Below are 20662 nucleotides of genomic sequence, written 5' to 3'. Positions count from 1 at the left end.
GGTTCGGTGGTTTGGTCTTTAAGAGTGGATTTGTGGATAATGGGACTCTATATATATATCAAGTAGGTTTTTACTTCATTTCAGTACGTAAATGTGGTTTCGCCGTCGCGTGCCGTTCTTTCTCTCTACAATATCTATCACCAACGCCATGGCGCTAATATGGTTTAATAAACACATGGAATAATGTAATAAATTATTGGAATGAAGTATGTGTAGAAGCATTTGAAGTCCTACTGGAATGAAGTAAAAATCTTATCCAATGAAGTAATAACGTTTCTGAATGAAGTAATAAACTCACTTGAATAAATTGCATTTTTAAATGTTAATCAAGCAAAAATCCACGTCAATGAATTTGAATGAAGCATATGTTGAATCATTTCAAAACCTACTGGAAGCAAGTAAAAACATGTTGTAGTTTCAAGGTATTACGTACAGAATGAAGTAATAAACCTATATAATGAAGTAAAATGGGCCTGTAATGAAGCCGAAAAAATTTTCACAGCAGCACATCTCATCGAAAAAACTAGATCTAATGGCCCAAATTTGGTCTCTAGTTCGGTCTTTAAAATTGGTACATCCATATATATATATATGGATGTATTCAAATCCTTTTCATATCTTTTGTCCTTTTTCCTTCTTAATCCTAGCCCCATGATTTTGTCATCTGACGGTTAGATTAATGTCACGTGTCATTTAATAATGCACATTTTCATTCTAATAATGCACAACGGCTAATAATGCAACATTATAGACTAATAATGCACATTTTCATTCTAATAATGCACAACGGCTAATAATGCTACATTATAGACTAATAATGCATTGATCACAACCATCCAATTCAAGGATCCAAGGGCTGAGATTAAGAAGGAAATATGACACTTAGGGTGCAAAGGAGCCTAACGCGCATATATATATATAGGGATGTGATCATATCATAACTCATATTTATGGTGATAACCTAATAACCCTCATTTTATGGACGAAAAATATCATTTTATGGAACAGAATATCATTTTATGGAATAAAAGTATCATTTTATGCATGCTGAAAAAATATCATTTTATCGTGTATAAATATCATTTTTAGTAAAAATTATACTTTTGACCCATAAAATGATAGGGTTATTAAATTATCACATAAATATGAGTTATGATATGATCGTACCCATATATATATATATATATATATATATATATTGCCTATACTAACAAATCATCAATTAGCCAAGATTTATGTGTTCCCTATATAAACAAATATATATGTATTCCCTGTTCGGACACCACCTTTGCAACTCCAAATTGTTAGTTTTATTAATCAAAATTATCAATTTACTCTATACCTATCAAGTACTCCTAAATCATGTAACGGATTTCATTGCCGCAATTAGGTATATCAATCGGGCTAATCCGTTCGGGTTCAGGTCAATTCACTCGGGTTGTCGGACTATTCGGGTTATGAATTTTTCGGGTCATAAATTTTCGATACTAACCCTAGCTCGTCGGGTTTCGGACTAACCCATCGGGCTATTCTGGCCTAAAAACTTTCAAAAATAATCTTTTGTAATCAAATTTTTCTCAAAAAAATAATTTTAATTTTTAGATATATTTTCTTCTTGGTGTTAGAATCATATAAAATCTTCAAATTTTTTCATAGTTTTCCTCAATAATAGTTGGAAAGAAGCATTTCATCTCGATCAACTACAATCTAAGCAAAGATAAAAAAAAATCAATTAATTTCAATTAAAGCTTGTGTTCGTGTTATTATTTTGGCATTGTTTCATAATTATTTCTTTATGAAAATTAAAAATCATATCTTACCTGAATCATTATTAAAACGATAACTATCTTGAGATTTTGATGGGTTAATTCTTAATTTTGTATTAATTTGTTTTGTTGGTAGTAAGACAATAGTGACAGATGATGGGGCGCTGGAATAATGAGTTGATGTGAAACTTTAAAGTTGATAGTGTGAGATTGAGTGGAACAGTGTAGTAGAATGTAGATCGAAGAAGACTTATGATTGTGCCACATTAAATTCAAAAATATAAAAACTCAATATTTTTTAATTAAAAGTTGCAACCCATTCGGGCCGACCCGCAACCTGTTCGGGCCAATCCGTTTAACCCGCCAACCCATTCGGCTCAACCCGTTTAGCCCGCTTTGTATTCGGGTTATAAAATTACAGCCCTAACCTGCTCATTTTATCGGGCTATTTGGGCCGATCCATGGGTTTCGTGTTGAATTGACATCCCTAGCCACAATTGTTGTAACCGCCAATGGTGTGGGAAAATAATTAAATCTTAATTTGTAGGCAATTGTTAATAAATGTGTAACAAACATTAATATAAATTATCATTGATGCATAAATCGTGAATTTTAAACTTTCAGTTATAAACTGAATTAATAATTCCAATTAACTCATTCAGTTACAAAATCATTTAGTTTATTTTTATAACTAGTATCACACCTGCACGTACGGTTAATATTTTAAAATCTTAATTTTAAATTTTAAATTAATTGAATAAAATTAGAATTAATATTAGCAATGAACAAATATATGTAATAAGTATTAAAAATATGAGCAGTGATAAACGTAGAGAATAACTACGTACGTAATTGGATATTTTAGGTAATTCACATTTATAACTGGTTCATGATTTTTAATTCCTTTTAAATCAATTAATATATTACATATTTACCCTTTGAGAATAAATATACCATAAATGACTTTTGTCTCGTGAGACGTCACAATCTGCGACTCCCCTTTTCAATTCTCTCCGTCCTCTGTTTTTTTTAATTCTTCAATTTAGTCATTTTATTCCTTTTTTCTCTCCACAATTCACCACTCCTCTCCAATTCTCTACGCCTATTCTTCAATTCTCTCGTTTTGTTTCAGTTTTTTTTTCATTCTACTACAATTTAATCGATTCTCTCCTTTTCTTTTTCTTTCTACAATCATCTTTCAATTCTGCGTCTATTTTTCTGCTCAGTTCTTATTTTCTATCAGCGATGCTTCTTTCAATTCTCTTTCTCAGTGATGCTTATATTGTTTCTGTTAGACTAGTTCTCAAATAATGACTCCAATTTTTTAAAATTATCATCCCCAAATCTGAATTAGATTTGTGTTTGGAGAAAAAAACATCGGGGAATCTCAATTTCTCTGTGTGAGTTTTTGCATTTAGATTATTGAAATATTAGGATAAGTTAGAAATTACAAAATAAGATGTGTGCAATTTGATTTTGGAGAAAAAAATGTTGTGGAATGTCAATTTGGAGGAACAGAGTAGAAAGAGAGAATTGACCAGATGATATTTATGAGACAAAAAAAAAAAAAAACTATGCAGATGGATTTTTTGATTTTCCCTCCTTCCGCCATTAGGAGTCTCATTCATGGGCGGCACGGATTTTAAGAAATGTTAAGAAAAGTGAGTGAAAAAAAATTAGTGGAATAGGGGTCTCACTTGTATATATTAATTTTAAATGAAATGTGAGTGGAATGAGTTAGTGGAAGTTGAGACCATATTACCATTTATAGTAAAAGTGAACCGAGACTCTTATTTGCGGACGGACTAAAATGGAAAAACGGGACTCTTATTCGCAGACGGAGGGAGTATTTTATAAAGAATCTTCTGAATAAAAAATGACGAAAATAATATGTTTATCAATATTGAAAATTTCAATTTAACTATAGTAGTAATTATTTGTTACTATTAAATTACTTCAATCAAAATTTATATAGTATTAATTATTTTTTTATCATATATTATAAATCTGATTAACGACACTTCAATAGTATTGGATAACAAATTTTTAATACTACTTCATAACGCTAATTATTTGTTACTATTAAATTATTTGTATATACTATATTCATGTACGTTGAACAACTAAACCTATAAACTTAATCTCGAAACCGAACTTATTGAAAACTGAAGAACAATACACATATTCTATTAAAACACAATAATGAACAAAAATAAAGCAATTTCATTAATCCATAATAATTAAATGCAAACAAGAAGAATTGAAACTTAATTCAAAAGTTTAAAAAAAACATAAATCAATCAATGACAATGACATCGGATGTCGCCGGCACTCTAGCTTTTCCGGATGGATTTTCCTTAAATTCACGATACAACGGGTAGAGCTTGCCGAGTGGATAGTGTCCATGGAGCAAATTTTCAACAACATGAGGATGTAGATCGTTGGCCATGCGCTTGAACAACTGGTGAAGTTCCCTTTGGAGAGCCTTAGCTTCCCTCCTTTCGGTGTAGTGAAGAATCTCCAAAGTCTTTTTTGACGGTGAAGACGTCCACTCTGAAGACATTTTAGAATTATTTGATAAATGTAAAAATTAAATGTGAATGAGAAGTATATATAATAGTTGAACGTGATTTTCATATCTAACATATAACTATCAAAAAAATTGTATAGTATATATTTGCTCCTTAATTATTTCTATATCTAATCTATTTATCAAAGTTTGTATCTATCCAAAGGAGTTGGGGGAAGATACTCAACTAGTTTGGCGCATAAAATTTTTTCCTTTAATCATCATATATTGAATCTGATCCTTTAATATTGGCGCAAATTTTGAAATTTTGAAGTTTTGCCGCCAGTTTTGAAGATACTCAACTAACTAGATATGATATTGATATTGATAAAACTGTATATCTAGGCTTATATATATTTATTCCACAATATATTCATAAGCATTATTTCGAACAATATCTTAAAATATCCAAATATAATTTTGAGTTTGACGTATAAAAACTTTTTGGTGTGGTACAAATTATTGTTCATAATTCTTTATTAACAAATTAATGTTTTGTATATATACATTAACGATTACTATTATATTTATGTGAATTAATTTTTTTACTCATACACCACTAATTAATTTAATTTTAATATTATAGCTCACTTTCAAACTTTTTATACGCGTGATTAATCAAATAAATATTTGTGGGTATTAATAAACGTTAAATGTGTTAAAAAGTCATAAACTATAAGTAATTAAAATTTAAAATTATACTTTTTATTTTTCAAAAAATTAATTGTTTGATTAATTTCTTTATCATCTACATTGAATTTCATTATTGTGTCTACTTCAGCAGTGCACTACTAATGACATTCGTTACATGTGTGTTATATCATGTATCCTTATAATAAAAAAGATAGTACAAAATTTATACTACCTCCATCCTTGACAAATACAAACATTTGAAACGTTACAGTTTTAATTCATAATTAATAAAGTATGAGAGAAAAATTGATAAAGTAAGAGAGAAAAGGAGAACAAAGTAGTTGAAGTAGTAGTGTTAGTATTTTGGGATCTATGTCATATATTTTCTTAATGTTTATAATAAGAGTTATTTAATTTTGGAGTGAACTACGTGAAAAGTCTCTAACATTTCCGTTTGTAACACCGCAGGTCCCTAACAAAAAAAATATCGCCAGACGACCCAAACCTTAAACATAATCACATATCTTATTTTTTCTGACTAAAATGCCCTTAAGGCCTAAAAGTGCATTTTTGTCATATCATTATATTGTTGACATGTGATTTCTGGGACATTTTTGTCAGAAACTTTTTATGTAATTGTCTAATAATTTTTGGTACTTCATATTTATTAAAAATTTATCATTATTTAAACTTTCTAAATTTTTTTATAATATACATATTTATTATTATCCGCATTAATTAATACGAAAATAATAAAATGAGACCTTTCTTCCTTATAAGACTCATTTTCTGATATTTAATCAATAAGGTACGACTCCTCTTTAGTTTTAATCAATATTTAATAGTTTTAATTATAAATAGATCATATGACACGATTTATTCTGAGATAAATATGCATCTAATGTAAGACTAATATAATTTTCGTTTATTAATTTGAAAACAATCAAAATTAACTAGAAAATTTCAATAGTAGTATCAAATTTGTAGTCAACTTCATAATATTTAATCACAAGCAATTATACAACCGAGCGAAGGCTCAATAGAATATCAATTAGATTTAATTTTATAAAATTAAATTTTAAATTTCAATTTTTAAATATCAATAAATTTTTTTAATTAAAACTATTAATTCACGGACACTATAAATATTGAAACTATTATTTTTGTTATTTAATATAGTATTCAGCTGAATTGGTTGAGCTATTCTATTTAGCATTCGTTCGGTTGTTATAATTGCTTGTGATTAAAAATTCTGAAGTTGACTAAAAATTTGATATTACTAAAATTAGATATAGGAGAATTTTTGTTGAAATTTTCTAGTTTATTTTGATTGTTTTCAAATTAATAAACAAAAATTATATTAGTCTTACATTGGATGCATATTTATCTCAGAATAAATCGTGTTATATGATCTATTTATGATTAAAACTATTAAAAATATATAACTTAATTTTATAAAATTAAATCTAATAATGAAATAAACAAACAAAGTGAAGGATAGTAAAAGGGAAGAAGAATGATAATTTGGAAATAATATCAGATTTAATACATCACTGAAATAATATTAGATTTAAAGTGTAAAAAGACCAAATTGCCCAAACCCCCCAAAAGGGTATTTTCGTTACGAAACAGTGAAAAAGGACCAATTTTGAGATAAACGCTTAGTCCAGGGATGTCTGGCGATATTTTGAAAGTCTAGGGACTAACGGCAAGATAAACGCATAGTCCAGGGACCAAATTTTTTTGTTATTCACTCTTATATTTAATAAGATTAGGGTCTTCTGATGATATTTTTTTAGTTAGGAACCTGAAATGGCCCATTTCAAAAAATAAGAGATTTTTCATGTAGTTCACTCTTAATTTTAGAAAAAGTTATATCAAAAGACTAAACTCAGTGACGGAGCCACGTGGATACATGGTGGTACCCTCAATTTGCCTTGATAAACGATACGGCTAATTATAAATTTTGGACTTGATCTAGTGGTATTCTCATCCACTTGCACATAGGAGGTCTGAGTTTGACTCATGTTAATGCCGCCTCTCGCCGTTGCTTTTTGTACTTTTGTTTATTCCATTTGCTGAGTTTAATCCCCTTCAACGCGGCTCGCCATTTGCTCTTTTTCTTTTTATAATTGCATCATTTTAGCTTTTTAAAATATTTTCATATATTTGAAACCTACAAAATTAGCACATATATTGATCACTGTTTTTCAAATTATTAAAATAATTTTTTTTCATATCTTTATCATTTTAGGTTTTTTAAAAATATTTCAGTGTTTTTTAACTCCATAGATATCATTTGTTCATAATATATATCTTTCCAATTCTCTTCTGCACATTGTTTCAATAACGAAAATAAAATTATAAATTTTGATTGAGAAAAAAATAAAAGAAAATAAAAAGAATTAGTTAGATTTGAAGCTTCCAAGAGCTAAAATAATTTATTGTACCCCAAGACGAAAAATCCTGGAATCGTCACTGCCAAAACTTCAAATAAGATAATATGAATATCTGAATAACGGAAAACATTAGATATTTGCCCGAATTACTTCTCGAAATAGCGCAAAAACCTTGTGTTTTTCCATATGAATTGTACGCCCTCTAAGAATCTACTTGAGGAATCAAACTCCATGCCCGATTTAGGGCCTTCTCGAATTAGCTGATTAAACGAGTCTTCACATAGATTGTGCATATCATCTAAAAAAGCAAAAAATGAAAATAAAAAAACCGCGAGTATAATTTATCGAATGAATTACGGAATAATAAATTTGGTAAATACCTATCTCGTTGTTTGGATCATCTCCATGCAAATCAAATTCCGAACTCAAATCATTGTTCGACTGATTTGAAGTCATTGACTCATCTTCATCCCCAGATCCAAATATCTCGTGCATAGTTTCTTCAATGTTAGCCATTGCTCAGATTCTACTATCTCTAACTATGGAGAAGGATAATTAATGCAGAGTTTCAGCGGCACTATGGAGGAGTATTAATGCAGAGTCGGCACGACGGAGGAGGAGTATGAGTTTCAGCGGCTAGATATGGAGATATTTATATACAAGATTTATTTATATATCAAGATTAATGTTTGTTTTAAGAGATTCGGAATTGGATATGAGTTATAGTGTTTTTTTATCATTGGCAGGTCGATTTATTTATATATCAAAGATTAATGTTTATATTATTTTTACTATTAAAATATAATAAAAATATAATAGGGTAATATAGTAAGTAAACAATATAAATAATTATAAAACCGGTTAATATAAAACCGGTTCGGTCTAATTAAAAAGTTAAGGGTATTACGTATGTAGAAATTCTCTACGAAAATCATTTCCCTAAAAAATATACAAATCAACATTGGAACAATAGATTTGAAACAAATCACATAATATAATGTTCAATACAAATTATGGAGCAGAAGATAAAAGTCCATCACAATAAAGAATTAAACAAAAGGGTACTTTGTACACTATATTAATTTTAAAATTGAAAAAACCATCAATCTTGTCATTACAAACTAAAGCCTTTTATTCCTTAGTACTCGTCACTCTCCAACAAACTCAATAGAATAATATAATTAAATACTACTATGACTCCGATTTATTATAAATGGAAACCTAAAACCTAAGGTGGCTGAAACTTAAACGCAAAACCTGAGTAAGTTTAATTAAAAAAATTGGGCTAGCTACCGAAGTGAATTCTCAAAGCTTAAGTAATTAAATGTTATCAATAAAATCGGAAGCACCAACTTACATGAGTTTGTTTGGTACTCCCTCTTTCCACCAATAATCATCCCATTTTGCAATTTTCCTTCGTCCACTAATAAATGTGACTTTTGTTTTTTCAATACTATTTGATATCATTTTCACTTACAATTCAGGAATAATGAATAAATATTTTTTCCTCATTGCAATGAAATTAAATCATAGTTCCATAATGGCGAATTTGGTATTTTAAAACAGGTAGCAAAAATATTCCATTGAATATAAAAGTTCATATCTTCAAGACCATCTTGGGTAGGGTTGCCTACAGAATGTATTTGGATTTTGAGATGGATTAGCTGGAGTGGTTGTGTTCAACTGTGATCGGTCTTCATTCTGATGTAGTACTCCCGCAGGATTCACGGGAACTTGCAAGCTCGTCTGACAAATTTTTGAAGGGAATTTGTGCAACTGAGATAACAGAGAGTAGAAAGTAACGTGGAAGAAAAATATAAAAGAATTTGATGTTCTTGTGCATCTATAGTCCCTTTATAAGATTCTTCAATAAGCTCTTAACAAAATTCTTGCCACTTATCTAAGTTTAGCAGCCATTGAATTGCATATCTCAAATGTGAAAAACTCAATGACATTCTCAATTTTAACAACTCAGTGAGAATTAAAGCGTTGAATTCCAAATACAACTCAATAAACCTTACAACCTAATCAAACAGAATATGCTAATATTAGTTTTATTGTTTATTAAGTACATGCTGACTTCTGTAACACAAACAAAATATTTATAGCTAAAAAGTACATACAAGGTGATAAACGCATATGCAGTTAACCACTAATAACTAAAATATATTACTCTGTCTCCTATAATAATGGATCCTGCATAATAGTTTACTTGATGTGGTATAAAGTTATAAACAAAATATGATAATTTTGCAGAACCACCGGGTATGCATGAGAACTCCAAGTCTTCTGTCATCCATTTACAAATGGAAACATGAAGCATGGTGGACATACCTTTTGAGGGTTGATACATGTCAAGTTTTCCAATTGGAATACCGATTCCCTGAACTCCAAGATCACCAAGACCTAGAATACGACTACCATCTGTCAGCACAATCATATCAACCTGCATAAAGTCATGTTAAGATTACTCTGTACATACACAGTAACACAAGCAAGATTGCATCTAAGGTTGACATGATATCTGCTGTGCATGCCAATTATAGATCATTGACATCATCTCCCCCTTATCTTTGGCACTGCAATACATTCCACGCATAGCGAGAAGATGGCCAGAATACATGACAAATTATAAGAAACAATATGAGTAACAATATTATTATAGGGTCTAAAATTGAGCTTTAAAAGGAAAAAAATAACTTAACTGACAGCAGCCTCTCTATATATAATTTCCAGCCGGCCAATTACGCTAATTTTCTCTAAATATCCGATCTTGATTTTCAAATTGTTTGAGCTCTATCCCATTTTCCCGATTTCAGTTTCACCCCCAATTCTGGATTGGGGGATGATCAATTACATTCAATCTTGTTAATCCTCCGCTGCAATTCCAATCCAAATGTTATGTTTCCAAAGCTCAATTCCAGTTGACCACCACATAGAAATGGCCAAATCCGTTTCCAAGGCGAAGAAAAAGAATCCTGAATAACTCCCCACTAATTTAAATAACTCCCTATTAATTTTAAATAACTCCCCACTAACTTCAAATAATACTCCACTTATATAACTATAAAAAATAACCGTAATACCCCACTTATATAACCATCAAAAATAACTGTAGGAAAAAACTTACTTAAATAATGATATCATATTTCCTAAATACCCAATAACTCTCATTTTATATATTGTATTTTATATATTGTATAGATAACTAGCTGTAAAAATGATTAACTATTGTAAAAATTACTTGATTTATTTTTATTGTAATCATGATTATTTTTATATAGAACGGTGCTAATTTCATGGTGTCAATTTTATTTAGTTACTAATTATTTTTATTTTCCTAATAATTGAATTGTTTGTTGCACCATTTAATATCAGTGCCATTACAAATTGAGAATTAATGGATACAATTCAAATAGAACGCTATAAATATATGTCATTTGCTAGCTTCTAACACATTCACTACTTTCTCCTGTTGCATTACTGAATTATTACTTTACACACTTTTTTTTTATGATTCTTATTATACTGTACTAATAACTAATATTTGTTGTTTGTGTTTTTCCTGAACAAAGAAAGTTCAAACCATGGAAATGGAATTCCCCTTCCTCAATAATCTACAATATTACCGTAATGTCATCCATCAGTTGAAATTATGGAAGCATCAATCAATTGAAATCATGGAAGCATTCACCTAGCAGAATTTGGTTTCGAAATAGGTTAATGTTTCGTGAAATTTTATAATCATGAACTCCTACAGATTGCAACTTTTAGTAGTGCAAATTCAAAGTTATGTTTGCACTGTAAACGAAAGCAAATACTTCTCAGAATTGCAATATAGGGTCTATAGTTGATTTTTGTTCGAAGTTCTTACCTACAAATGGGGGCAAACTATCTTGATGGAGAAAATGGCGTCAATACAGGATGATAAAAGTGTTGGAGACGATGAGCGAAGACGATGATAGAGGTCGGTGGGCGGTGGGGCAGAACTTCATGAGCATAGCGAGTTTTGGTCTTATTTTGAAATCATTATAAGCTATGGGATGGATTTCAATATTTATAAGATTGTGTAGAAATGAGTGAAATTATAAAATGTAACTGCAGTCATTCATGTAACTCATGTAACTGGATTCATTTTATCTTCTTAGAGCTTAATTAGATGATGTTTCAAATGTCCCCATTCATGTATCGTGAATCTTATTATAATTGGTTATTAACTATTTTAAATTTATAATTTGTTATTAACTATTTTAAATTTATGGTATTTTTTAGTTGTATAATTTATAGTTATTTTGTTTACAATTTTGATATATTTTATAAATTAGTTTACGATGTAAAATCAATGTTTTAAAATATCTTAATCTATGAACATGTGTAATACTAGTTGTTATTAATAATAATAAAAACTAGTCACTCTTGAAATATTACTCCACTATCATTATTAGTAGTACTCCATAATACTACTTCATTTACAACCAGAAAATTCTTTAGTCATGAATTGACCATGTATATATATTGCTTACAATTCATAACTACGGAGCTTGTTATTCGTGAATTGATCCGCAAGCTAAAATGTTTCTTAGTAGTGTAGTATAGATAAATAATTTTACCTCAAATTTGATTTTATGAACTGAAAAAAAACAAAGTAGAGAGAATATCTCATAAATTGGATTCACAGATGTTTCTGCTATAATTAAATCATATAAGCACTTTTGCAATCTAGTATACGTTTACATTTTAGATTTTACAGATAAAATTAGAAAACTTTACTACTACATGAATGCAGTTGATTGCTTCTGTAGCCATTAAAAGTTGAAATACTACTACAATTCGTTAATCTCACCTGATCTGCAATTCCCCACCCACAAATACATAACCGAAACCCTTCTCGACGGCAAAACCCTGCAGCAGTCCCTTCTCGGCGACTGCTAACACAAACAATCCGTCAACACCACAAACTGAAATTTGATCAACCTTTAATATTATAATACTTACCCTGAGCCACCTGTCGCCGTCTGACCTTTTCAAGACAATAACGGTGTTGAGCTTGTCAGGAGAGTCGCTCTTCCAGCGGCAGGAAGGGTGGGACTCGTTGTGGCGGTTGTACACGCCTACTATCTGTCTTCGCTTGTCGTCGTAGCTGAGGGAGGAGAGGTAGAAGAGGAATGGCTTCTGGCAGGGGTGGCGGGCAACCGGCCTCGTATTGAAGGCGTAGCCTTTATAGTCTGCTCTCTTGTACCAGTTGAGGAAGGTTCTGGTTGGCATCTCCAGCTCTCGTGGCGATATGATGCCTCGCATCACCTGAACCACGTACCCCCACGACACCGATATGCTCCAGTACTTGTCCTTGTCGTAGCAGAACGACTGCTGGATTATGCTGGAGGAGTCCTTCTCCACTGACTCCAGCAGCCTCTGCAGCCCCTCCACCCTGCTCAGCCCCGGGAATATCGGGTCCACCACGTCCAAGTGGTGGAGCGATACTAATGGAGCCACTGGGTGCGCCCCCAGCAGCCCCAGTAGGTTTCCATACACATCATACTGCATCAAGAATAAGTAAAGTTGCAAATAATATATAACAGCTATCCCATTCTAGTATTAATAAAGTTGCACACAAGAATAAAACTGCGAGAGTTTAGCCCAAAGCGGACAATATGCAGGTACCTGGTGAAAGCCAGGTTCTTTGGTGAGAGGGACGCCTAGCTCGGCCATGCAGGCGTGGATGCGGTCATCGCTGCCATACAATCCCGGGTAGCGTTGGATGCAGCTATCCTGCATCCTCTCGAGTTCCTTAGCGAGCGGGTAGCTTATGGCGAAGCCCCCTCCGCCATAGGCCATCGCGTACGAGAAGAATATGTTCTGCACGTGGCTCTCAGACGAGCTCCCGATGTAATAAAACTCGTTGTGGTCGTATTTGGAGAGCACTCTCAACACGTTCTCGACCACGAACACTGTGTCGTCGTCCCCCATCACGAACCACCTGACCTCCTTCATCCCTATCCTCAGCGTCTCCGACACTATCCTCGAGATGCGCAGCGCAGATCTCCTCCCCTGCTTGTTCGAGTAGTTGAAGTTGGATGTGTCTTCAGAGATCCGTATTTCAGGAAGCTTCTTGGATTCGTCCTCGGAGATTGTGACCTCTTTGTCGAGCCACACCACCCCACGAGTCTCCTCCGGCCGCCACCACAGCTTGATGTACTCCTTCCGCTTGTTCCAGAGGCTGGAAGAGGCCGCGATGCCGAACACGACATGCTTGATCTCCAAGGGGGTGGTGTTCTGAGGAGGGGGCGGGGTCGGTGGTGGAGGGGAGGGGTTGTTGTGGTCGGATTGTTGGAAATTTTGCTTGGCGGAGAGGGGTTGGAGGGGGCAGTTAATTAGAGTGTCGTCGTCGTGTTTGGTGTTGATGATGAAAGTGGAGGAGTAGATGGAGTAGAGAAGGAGGACGGAGATGAAGAAGCAGGTGGCAGCGCTGCGAAGGCTGGTGAAGCCGGGGACCGGGCGGTGAGCGGTGGGGTTCATTTGGGTGTGGGGAGATGAAAGGTGTTTTTGCATGGCTCATACAACTGGAGGAGATACATCAGGAGATATGTTCGGATCTAGTAAGGTAATGTTTTGTTTTTTTCTATATATATATGAACTATTTTTATACAGTAAAACATACTTGCATGTTATAGAAGTTCTAAGATGTTAGTAATTTGTATGAAAAGAAGTACTACCATGTACTAAAACAAGTGTCTAATACTGTTCGAATAATCATGACTTATACAAAAAAATTATACTACTAATCGTCTTTAAACAATACAGTGTATTGTAACCAAAAAAAATGTACATAAAACTTTATGTTGTACTTAGTACCATTGGCCTTCCAACTCCTATAAGATTCAGACCAATTTCTATTACTAGGACTAGACTACTAGAGTACGTGTTTGTATCATCTCTTTCATTGTAAATTATACTCCCGAAATTGGCAAATTGAGAATGGAATAGGTTTTAATGTGAGACGGCGGGAGTATTTGAAAAGTATATTACGTTCGTCCGTCATTTATAGTCTCATTTTTATCATCATAAATTTTAAAAAATTGTTTAACGTTATAGGACACATAAATAATACTAATAAAAAAGACATAATTAGAAAATAAGTGGTGTACTTATAAACTAGAGGACATATAATAGTTGTCAGCAACACCAACATCCATAAAAGTAGATAGTCTCAAAAAGAGATATCAGGACAATCGTAAAGCACAATAACACAAATAAATAATACTTTCTCCGTCATGGTCTAAGTGAGACGTTTTTATTGTGATAATATGAATTTAGGTAGTAATGTTTAGTTAATTAAATTATTAATAGTAAAGTAAAAAAGAGAAAAGGAGAATAAAATAATGATGAGAATAAAGAAAGAAAGATAAGAGGATAAAGTGGGGGAGAAAAGTAAGTTAATTATTGTCACAGAAAAAAAATGTCTCACTTATGTTGGAACGTACTCCCTCTATACGCAAATAGGAGTCCTGGTTTTCTATTTCAGTCATTCTGCGAATAGGAGTCTCGGTTCATTTTGATTATAAATGGTAATAAGGCTCACATTCTACTAACTGATTCTCCTTCCATTTCATTTAAAAGTACTCCCTCAGTCCACCATTTAAAGAGCCATTTTGTCATTTTTGGTTGTCAACAATTTATAGAACCATATACTTTATTCCACTTTTAGCATGCGAATCCCACATTCTACTAATAACTTTTTACACTCATAATCCATTATAAAATCTATAAGTGGGTCTCACATTCCAACCGTTTTCTTTCTTACTTTTCTTCACAAAGTCAAATACTAATTTCTTAAAACTCAAGTTGAGTCAGAAGGATTCTTTCAAATGATAACCAGAGAGAGTAATATATACAAGCGAGACTCATATACCACAAACTTTTCTTAAAACACGTGCCAGAAAGAAATGAGGCTTCTATTTGCTGATGGACGAAGAAAGAAATGAGACTCCATTTTGCTGATGGATGAAGTACTAGAAACGTATACGTCTCACTTTGACGGGACGGAGGGAGTAGCAGGAGTATAAGAATTTATTTTTGTACATATATATCTTTTTTGATGATTTTTTAGTTTTTTTTTTAGTTAATGAAGTTGTAGAAAATAGAAAACATAAATTGCAAGAGTAAATCGAATGGAACGTCTAGTAGTACTAGTAGTATTAATTTCTAATCATTTTTTATTATTATTGTGATTTGTAAACGAACTTCAAAACCCTCCAAGCCGGCGTCTATCGGCGGCAACCGCCGCATTCACAAATTCCCAATATCTGAATCTAGGGTTCCGCAACCATCCCCCAATGATGTTCGGAGCTCAGTCTTCCTCCTCGGCCTTCGCCACCCCTTCATCCACTCCCGCATTCGGCACGCCTTCAACTCCGGCGTTCGGTTCATCGCTCTTCTCCACACCATTTTCGCAACAATCCCAACCTCAGCAGCAGCAAACTCCGTCGCTGTTTCAGACGCCTCAGCAGCAGCAGCAAACTCAACCGCTGTTTCAGACGCCTCAGCAGCAAACTCCGTCGCTGTTTCAGACGCCTCAGCCGCAACAACAGCAGAGCCCCTTCGGCTTCACCACGCCGTTTAATTCAGCGCAGCAACAGCAACAGCCAACTCTTTTCAATAATGCTCCTTCAACCAATTTCATGAATCAGCAATTGACTACTCAGATGGCCCCAGTTGCTCCTCTTCCGTTTTCTCTAGCCGATCGCGATATTCAAGTAATAATCATTTTAATATGTAATCCTAATTGATTGTATTCGAACGTATGTTAATGTTGATCGCTCCATGTTGTCTCTACAGGCGATTGTGGATGCATACAAAGAAGAGCCTGGGAACCTTAAGTATGAATTTAAGGTCCGGTTTGTAGTTCTTTCCAACGCTGCTCTTTTCTAAGTATTGAAACCATCTGAATTTGATTTTTGAACAATTGTCTGATTAATTTCTTCTTTTGGAACTTCTCAGCATTGTCTTACTTAACTATGAACATATCTTCTGTTACAAATGCCAATACAATACCTGTCCTGCGAATGTGATTTAGTTTTTAAATGCTAGGGGTGGTGGGGCGTTAATGAATTGTCATTCTTTACATTGCTGTCTGAACAGATTGTGAAGCGGGTTTCAAGGTTTACCTAGAGCATAATGAATTTCTTGTTAATCAGCGTTGTGCTGAAATCGAGAATATGCCAGTAAATCTGCTTTGAATTCTGTTGTGTGGGATTGTAACAGATGAGCAAATAGTTGCCTAGGGATGTATTGGACTCTTTAGGCGTAAGACCATCATTTTTAGCTCGACGATTCGAATCTTAAGACTAGAAGAATGATCTTAGCAATTTGTATCTACCAATTCAAGAAGCTAACTCTGAAATTGAGCTCTTTCTGATTCGGATACTTATCAAGATCTTTGTTGATTTTGCAGCATCTGTTGTTTAGTGTGACTGAACCTCAGTACAGGTCAAAGCCTGCTGGTGTATCAGATGTGAGTTTAGTTTAAATTTGCATCATATTATTATCAGTTGTAAATGTATTTTTGGAGGCTATTTTGTAAGTCCGGTAAAATAGTTTGAACTGCCAGATCATGTGGGCAGAATCAATAGCAAAACTAGAAGGCATGGAAAGCTCCAAAAGAGAACGATTGTGGCCTCAACTTGTGCAAGGTTTCAAAGATCTTTCCCAGCGCCTTAAGGTACGCAAAGTTCTTGATTAGACTATTCTCTTGGTGATTTGAGTGGATCTCCACTGTGAATCTTACTATTCAGAAAATTTTTTATGTACACGGCTACGGCTATAACAAATTCAAAACAAAAAAGATCTGCTTTGTTTTTGGTATCAGAAAGCCAGGCTAAAGCATTGTGCGCAATAATTCCAACTTAGTCAAGCTTCTATTTGCAAAGTTTGTAAGAGCTTTTGTTTTTTCAGAAGCATAGTGAATGTCTAAAGGAGCATGACAAGGAAACAATTCATTGAAAAAGGCGAATTTCTGCTTTGTTGCTGGAATACCATGTGGTGTAATTGTTCTGGCACTGCCTTGGTCCATTTGGATAGGTAGAAACAAGAGAGTTTTCTAGGAATATGAATAATCCTAGAGGAATGGGATATGGTCATAGCTATGGTAGCTTAGTTGGTCTGCTCTCAGTTCACAGAGACTTCGATAATTTTATGAGAAAAGGATTCTGTTTGAAGTTTGACTCTTATTTCATTTGCAGTGATGCTTCAAGCTGAGCCTACTTTATAAAAAATTAAGTTTCTCTTGTCGGATGGATTTTAAGATTTATAGTAAAATTTTGGTAGCTGGATTTAATATTTAGTTCCTTCAACAGTCTTGTGTTTACATGAAAATTATTACTATATGATTATTGCTATCATTCTGACTTTCAGGCTTCTCATACATAATGCCCATTCTGTTCTATTGAATCTGTTCTGTGAAGCACTATTTTTCTTTATTTTGAATAATCACGACCTGCTTCTACTTTGTTAATAAGTTTCTAATGATGATCTGCAAATGGGTTTCTTTAGCTTCAAGATGAAGTCATACTGTCAGATTCCGAGAGACTGAAGTTGACCCAGAGCAATGTGAAGATGGTGATCTCTCTCTCTCTCTCTCTCTCTCTCTCTCTCTCTCTCATGCATATATATAGAGGGACATGTGGCACAAAAAAACTTAAAGCCTAAAGGTGTATATTCACATGCATATGGTTCATCTGTCTGTCTCTCTAAAACCTCCTTTGTTCCATTTTTCCATGATGCAGCTCCAAAGGCATTTTCAAGCTGACACGCTTCCCTGGATCCAAAAAATGCAACAGAAAGAGCAAGTCCTTCAAAGGCGTCTTTTGAGGGTCAGATTTTGTTAGCTCTTAAAATACAGCTGTAGTTAGATTTTGTTGAAGAATGTTTTGGCTATTTACCATGGTAGTCTGGTTGTTTTTGGCATCAACAAATTCAAGCTTTTCAAATTTGATTTGGAAACAATTCATTTGAACTTGGATGGGTATCTCATGAGCTTTAGTTTTTCTGAAACTTAATTATGGATATTCAAAAACCAGGCTTGTGTGACGTAGGTTCGAGATGTCATATGCAGGCTACTGGTTGCTTTGTCTCTTGCAATAGGCCTGCATTTGCCATTATAGTTGTTACTAGTATCTCATAGCATTGTCCTGTTTTTCATTATTGTATGTCTTGTGTTAATCAGGCAATGAGAATAATAGAGGCACTGGAGGGTAAAGGTTGTCGAGTACCTCTAATGAAAGGAGAAGTAGAATTAGCAGAGAAGTTGGCTGCAACAACGAGACAGGTTACTCTTCACCTATTTTGTGTCAATTGAAATGTTAAAGTGGACACAAATAAGTATGTAAAGTTGCAGTTAAAAGGATCTGGAGCAGAACTTTCTAGACGGGTTCAAAATCTACTCATGGTATCTCGCCTTCAAGCAGACAGCCTAATTGGTAGCTCAATGTATCTGCCAGGATCAACCAAAATTCATGAACAAAGTCTATCTGATATGCAGGAGGTAAAGGGAAGGCTAATTCAGTAAAATGCTTAACATATCATCCGACACTTTCCTCCTTGTACCTTTGAGTATTCACCGTAAATAACAAAAAGCTAGTGTTACTGTATTATTGAATGCGTTAACGTTGTTATACAAACAGGTATTGCAACGGCAAACTGAGGCTATTGCGAGACTGGGCAATGTGCTGAAGCGGGATGTGAGAGATATGGAAATCATAATGGCTGAAGATACAGATACAGAAATGACCCAACAAGACTAATTTCAAAGTGAATTCTGTAGCACTCACTTCCCTTCAATTGTACTATAACAATTTGTTTGCCTAGTCAAAGTTAATTCCCCTCATTTTAGTCCTATATTGTAACAATGCTCAAACTTAATTCATGCTAATGTTTTAGACATATAACTACTTCATTTGGTTGTGTGTACATGGTGGTTGTTGATTGTATATATCAAATGGGTGAAAGCAGTGGCAAGTCATACCAATGATTTTAAGGTGGTTATGAAATTCTTGCATAGGCAAGTTCAGTGAACTAAACAATTCTTGAAAAGTGATCCTATAGAGACGCATAAAGCTTTAATTTTACTCCATAAGTTATTTCATCCGTGAAAAACATCAGCAATAACAAAAGATATAAATCAGTAATTATTGAATTGCTTCATACAAGTCCATTTATCGTACATCTGCCACAAAACACCAGTAACTATAAGATTGCAAAACTTAGCTAGTTGAGCTACCGATTAGTCATCCCACCATCTAAATATATGTGCAGTCAGTTGGCAACCAGTCCAAAAAAGAAGCATTGCATCTTGTGTAAGACTTCAGTTAGCATCCTAACACTCGCTATAGGATTCAGCCATGATCAATACTGTAAGTGATGTCCAGCCTGTGAACAGTCGTGCGCCTTTTCCCTTCCCTTTCTTTTGATCGTACTGTTCCCACAAAAAGCCGGTCTGCTTATAGTTCTTCACCACATTTCTGCAATAGAAATAGTTAATAATTTACCACCCACCAACCTAATAAGAGTTGGAGTATATCTTTTAAAAGAGAGTATTTAGGCGGCAACATACTGAATCAAGTTGTTCCTCAATTCGGTGTATATGGTCTTTGATCGATCTCGATATGGTCCATCCACTACAACCATCAATGATATTGTTACCACATGTCAAACAAAGTTTAATCTGAAAAGGAAATGAATTCTTCAGCAATACGTACCTTGAGAATAATAGTTTAGTGCTGAAAGAATCATATAATTCATATTCATCCAAATTGGCCCTCTCCAATATGGTGCGTCATGCTCAGTATTTCGTTTCATGTATATTGAGCTGCCGCAAGTATAGCAAATTTAGTGTGAAGCTTAACAAGTGTAAAAAACGTCTGCAATATTAGTTAAAATGTAGAAATTTATTCCTGACAAGGGTGCATTGTAAACCTAATCTTTCTTACCTTGTTTTGGCAAGGGATCTGAGTCCAAACTTAGTCCACAGAGTACTTGTGTCTGAGATTAGATCAAGCTGTTTCTCTAATATCCATGAATCCTGAATCATGTAGAATGGCACAGAAGGAACATAAAACAACCACCAAAATATGAATGAATTGATGCAGAACCAAATGAATGAAGTTAATACATAGATTAACTCACAGCTGGTATAAGCCTACCCATAAAGGGGAAAAGGCTGACATAGCCAATATGAGGGACCAGTCTCAGCACAGGTTTCTCCAGCACTTCTCGTAAAAGTTCCTGTGACGGATAACCAC

At 33.7% G+C, this 20662-nt stretch overlaps 3 protein-coding genes across 6 annotated transcripts; 1 reads left to right on the top strand and 2 right to left on the bottom strand.

The window, feature by feature from the left end:
* Positions 1-12079: 12079 nt before the first annotated feature.
* LOC125206349 lies at positions 12080-13883 on the bottom strand. Its single transcript, XM_048105616.1, has 3 exons — positions 13029-13883; positions 12363-12905; positions 12080-12292 (listed from the first exon to the last, which is right to left on the bottom strand). The coding sequence occupies exons 1-3, from the start codon at positions 13881-13883 to the stop codon at positions 12191-12193; spliced, it is 1500 nt and encodes a 499-aa protein (XP_047961573.1). The 3' UTR covers positions 12080-12190.
* A 1720-nt stretch (positions 13884-15603) lies between these two features.
* LOC125203967 (nuclear pore complex protein NUP54-like) lies at positions 15604-19331 on the top strand. Of its 4 annotated transcripts, none has more exons than XM_048102498.1 (10): positions 15604-15889; positions 15923-16120; positions 16203-16256; positions 16819-16878; positions 16975-17085; positions 17916-17981; positions 18149-18235; positions 18589-18690; positions 18760-18906; positions 19046-19331. In XM_048102498.1, exons 1-10 carry the CDS (start codon positions 15701-15703, stop codon positions 19163-19165), a joined length of 1134 nt encoding a protein of 377 aa, XP_047958455.1. In that variant the 5' UTR covers positions 15604-15700; the 3' UTR covers positions 19166-19331. The 4 variants fall into 4 exon arrangements, 3 of the variants coding, with proteins under 3 accessions (XP_047958455.1, XP_047958454.1, XP_047958453.1); XM_048102497.1 differs by having other exon boundaries at positions 15604-15908; positions 15942-16120; XR_007173468.1 differs by having other exon boundaries at positions 15604-16120; positions 18767-18906; positions 19046-19253.
* A 144-nt stretch (positions 19332-19475) lies between these two features.
* On the bottom strand, positions 19476-20656 carry LOC125208082 (mannosyl-oligosaccharide glucosidase GCS1-like). The gene is made up of 5 exons (XM_048107636.1): positions 20547-20656; positions 20351-20442; positions 20120-20229; positions 19975-20038; positions 19476-19882 (listed from the first exon to the last, which is right to left on the bottom strand). Exons 1-5 carry the CDS (start codon positions 20565-20567, stop codon positions 19738-19740), a joined length of 432 nt encoding a protein of 143 aa, XP_047963593.1. The 5' UTR covers positions 20568-20656; the 3' UTR covers positions 19476-19737.
* Between the last annotated feature and the right edge of the window lie 6 nt (positions 20657-20662).

This window comes from Salvia hispanica, chromosome 2, assembly GCF_023119035.1.
Source record: "Salvia hispanica cultivar TCC Black 2014 chromosome 2, UniMelb_Shisp_WGS_1.0, whole genome shotgun sequence".
NCBI lineage: Eukaryota > Viridiplantae > Streptophyta > Magnoliopsida > Lamiales > Lamiaceae > Salvia > Salvia hispanica.
This window is presented reverse-complemented; position numbering and strand designations above follow the sequence as displayed.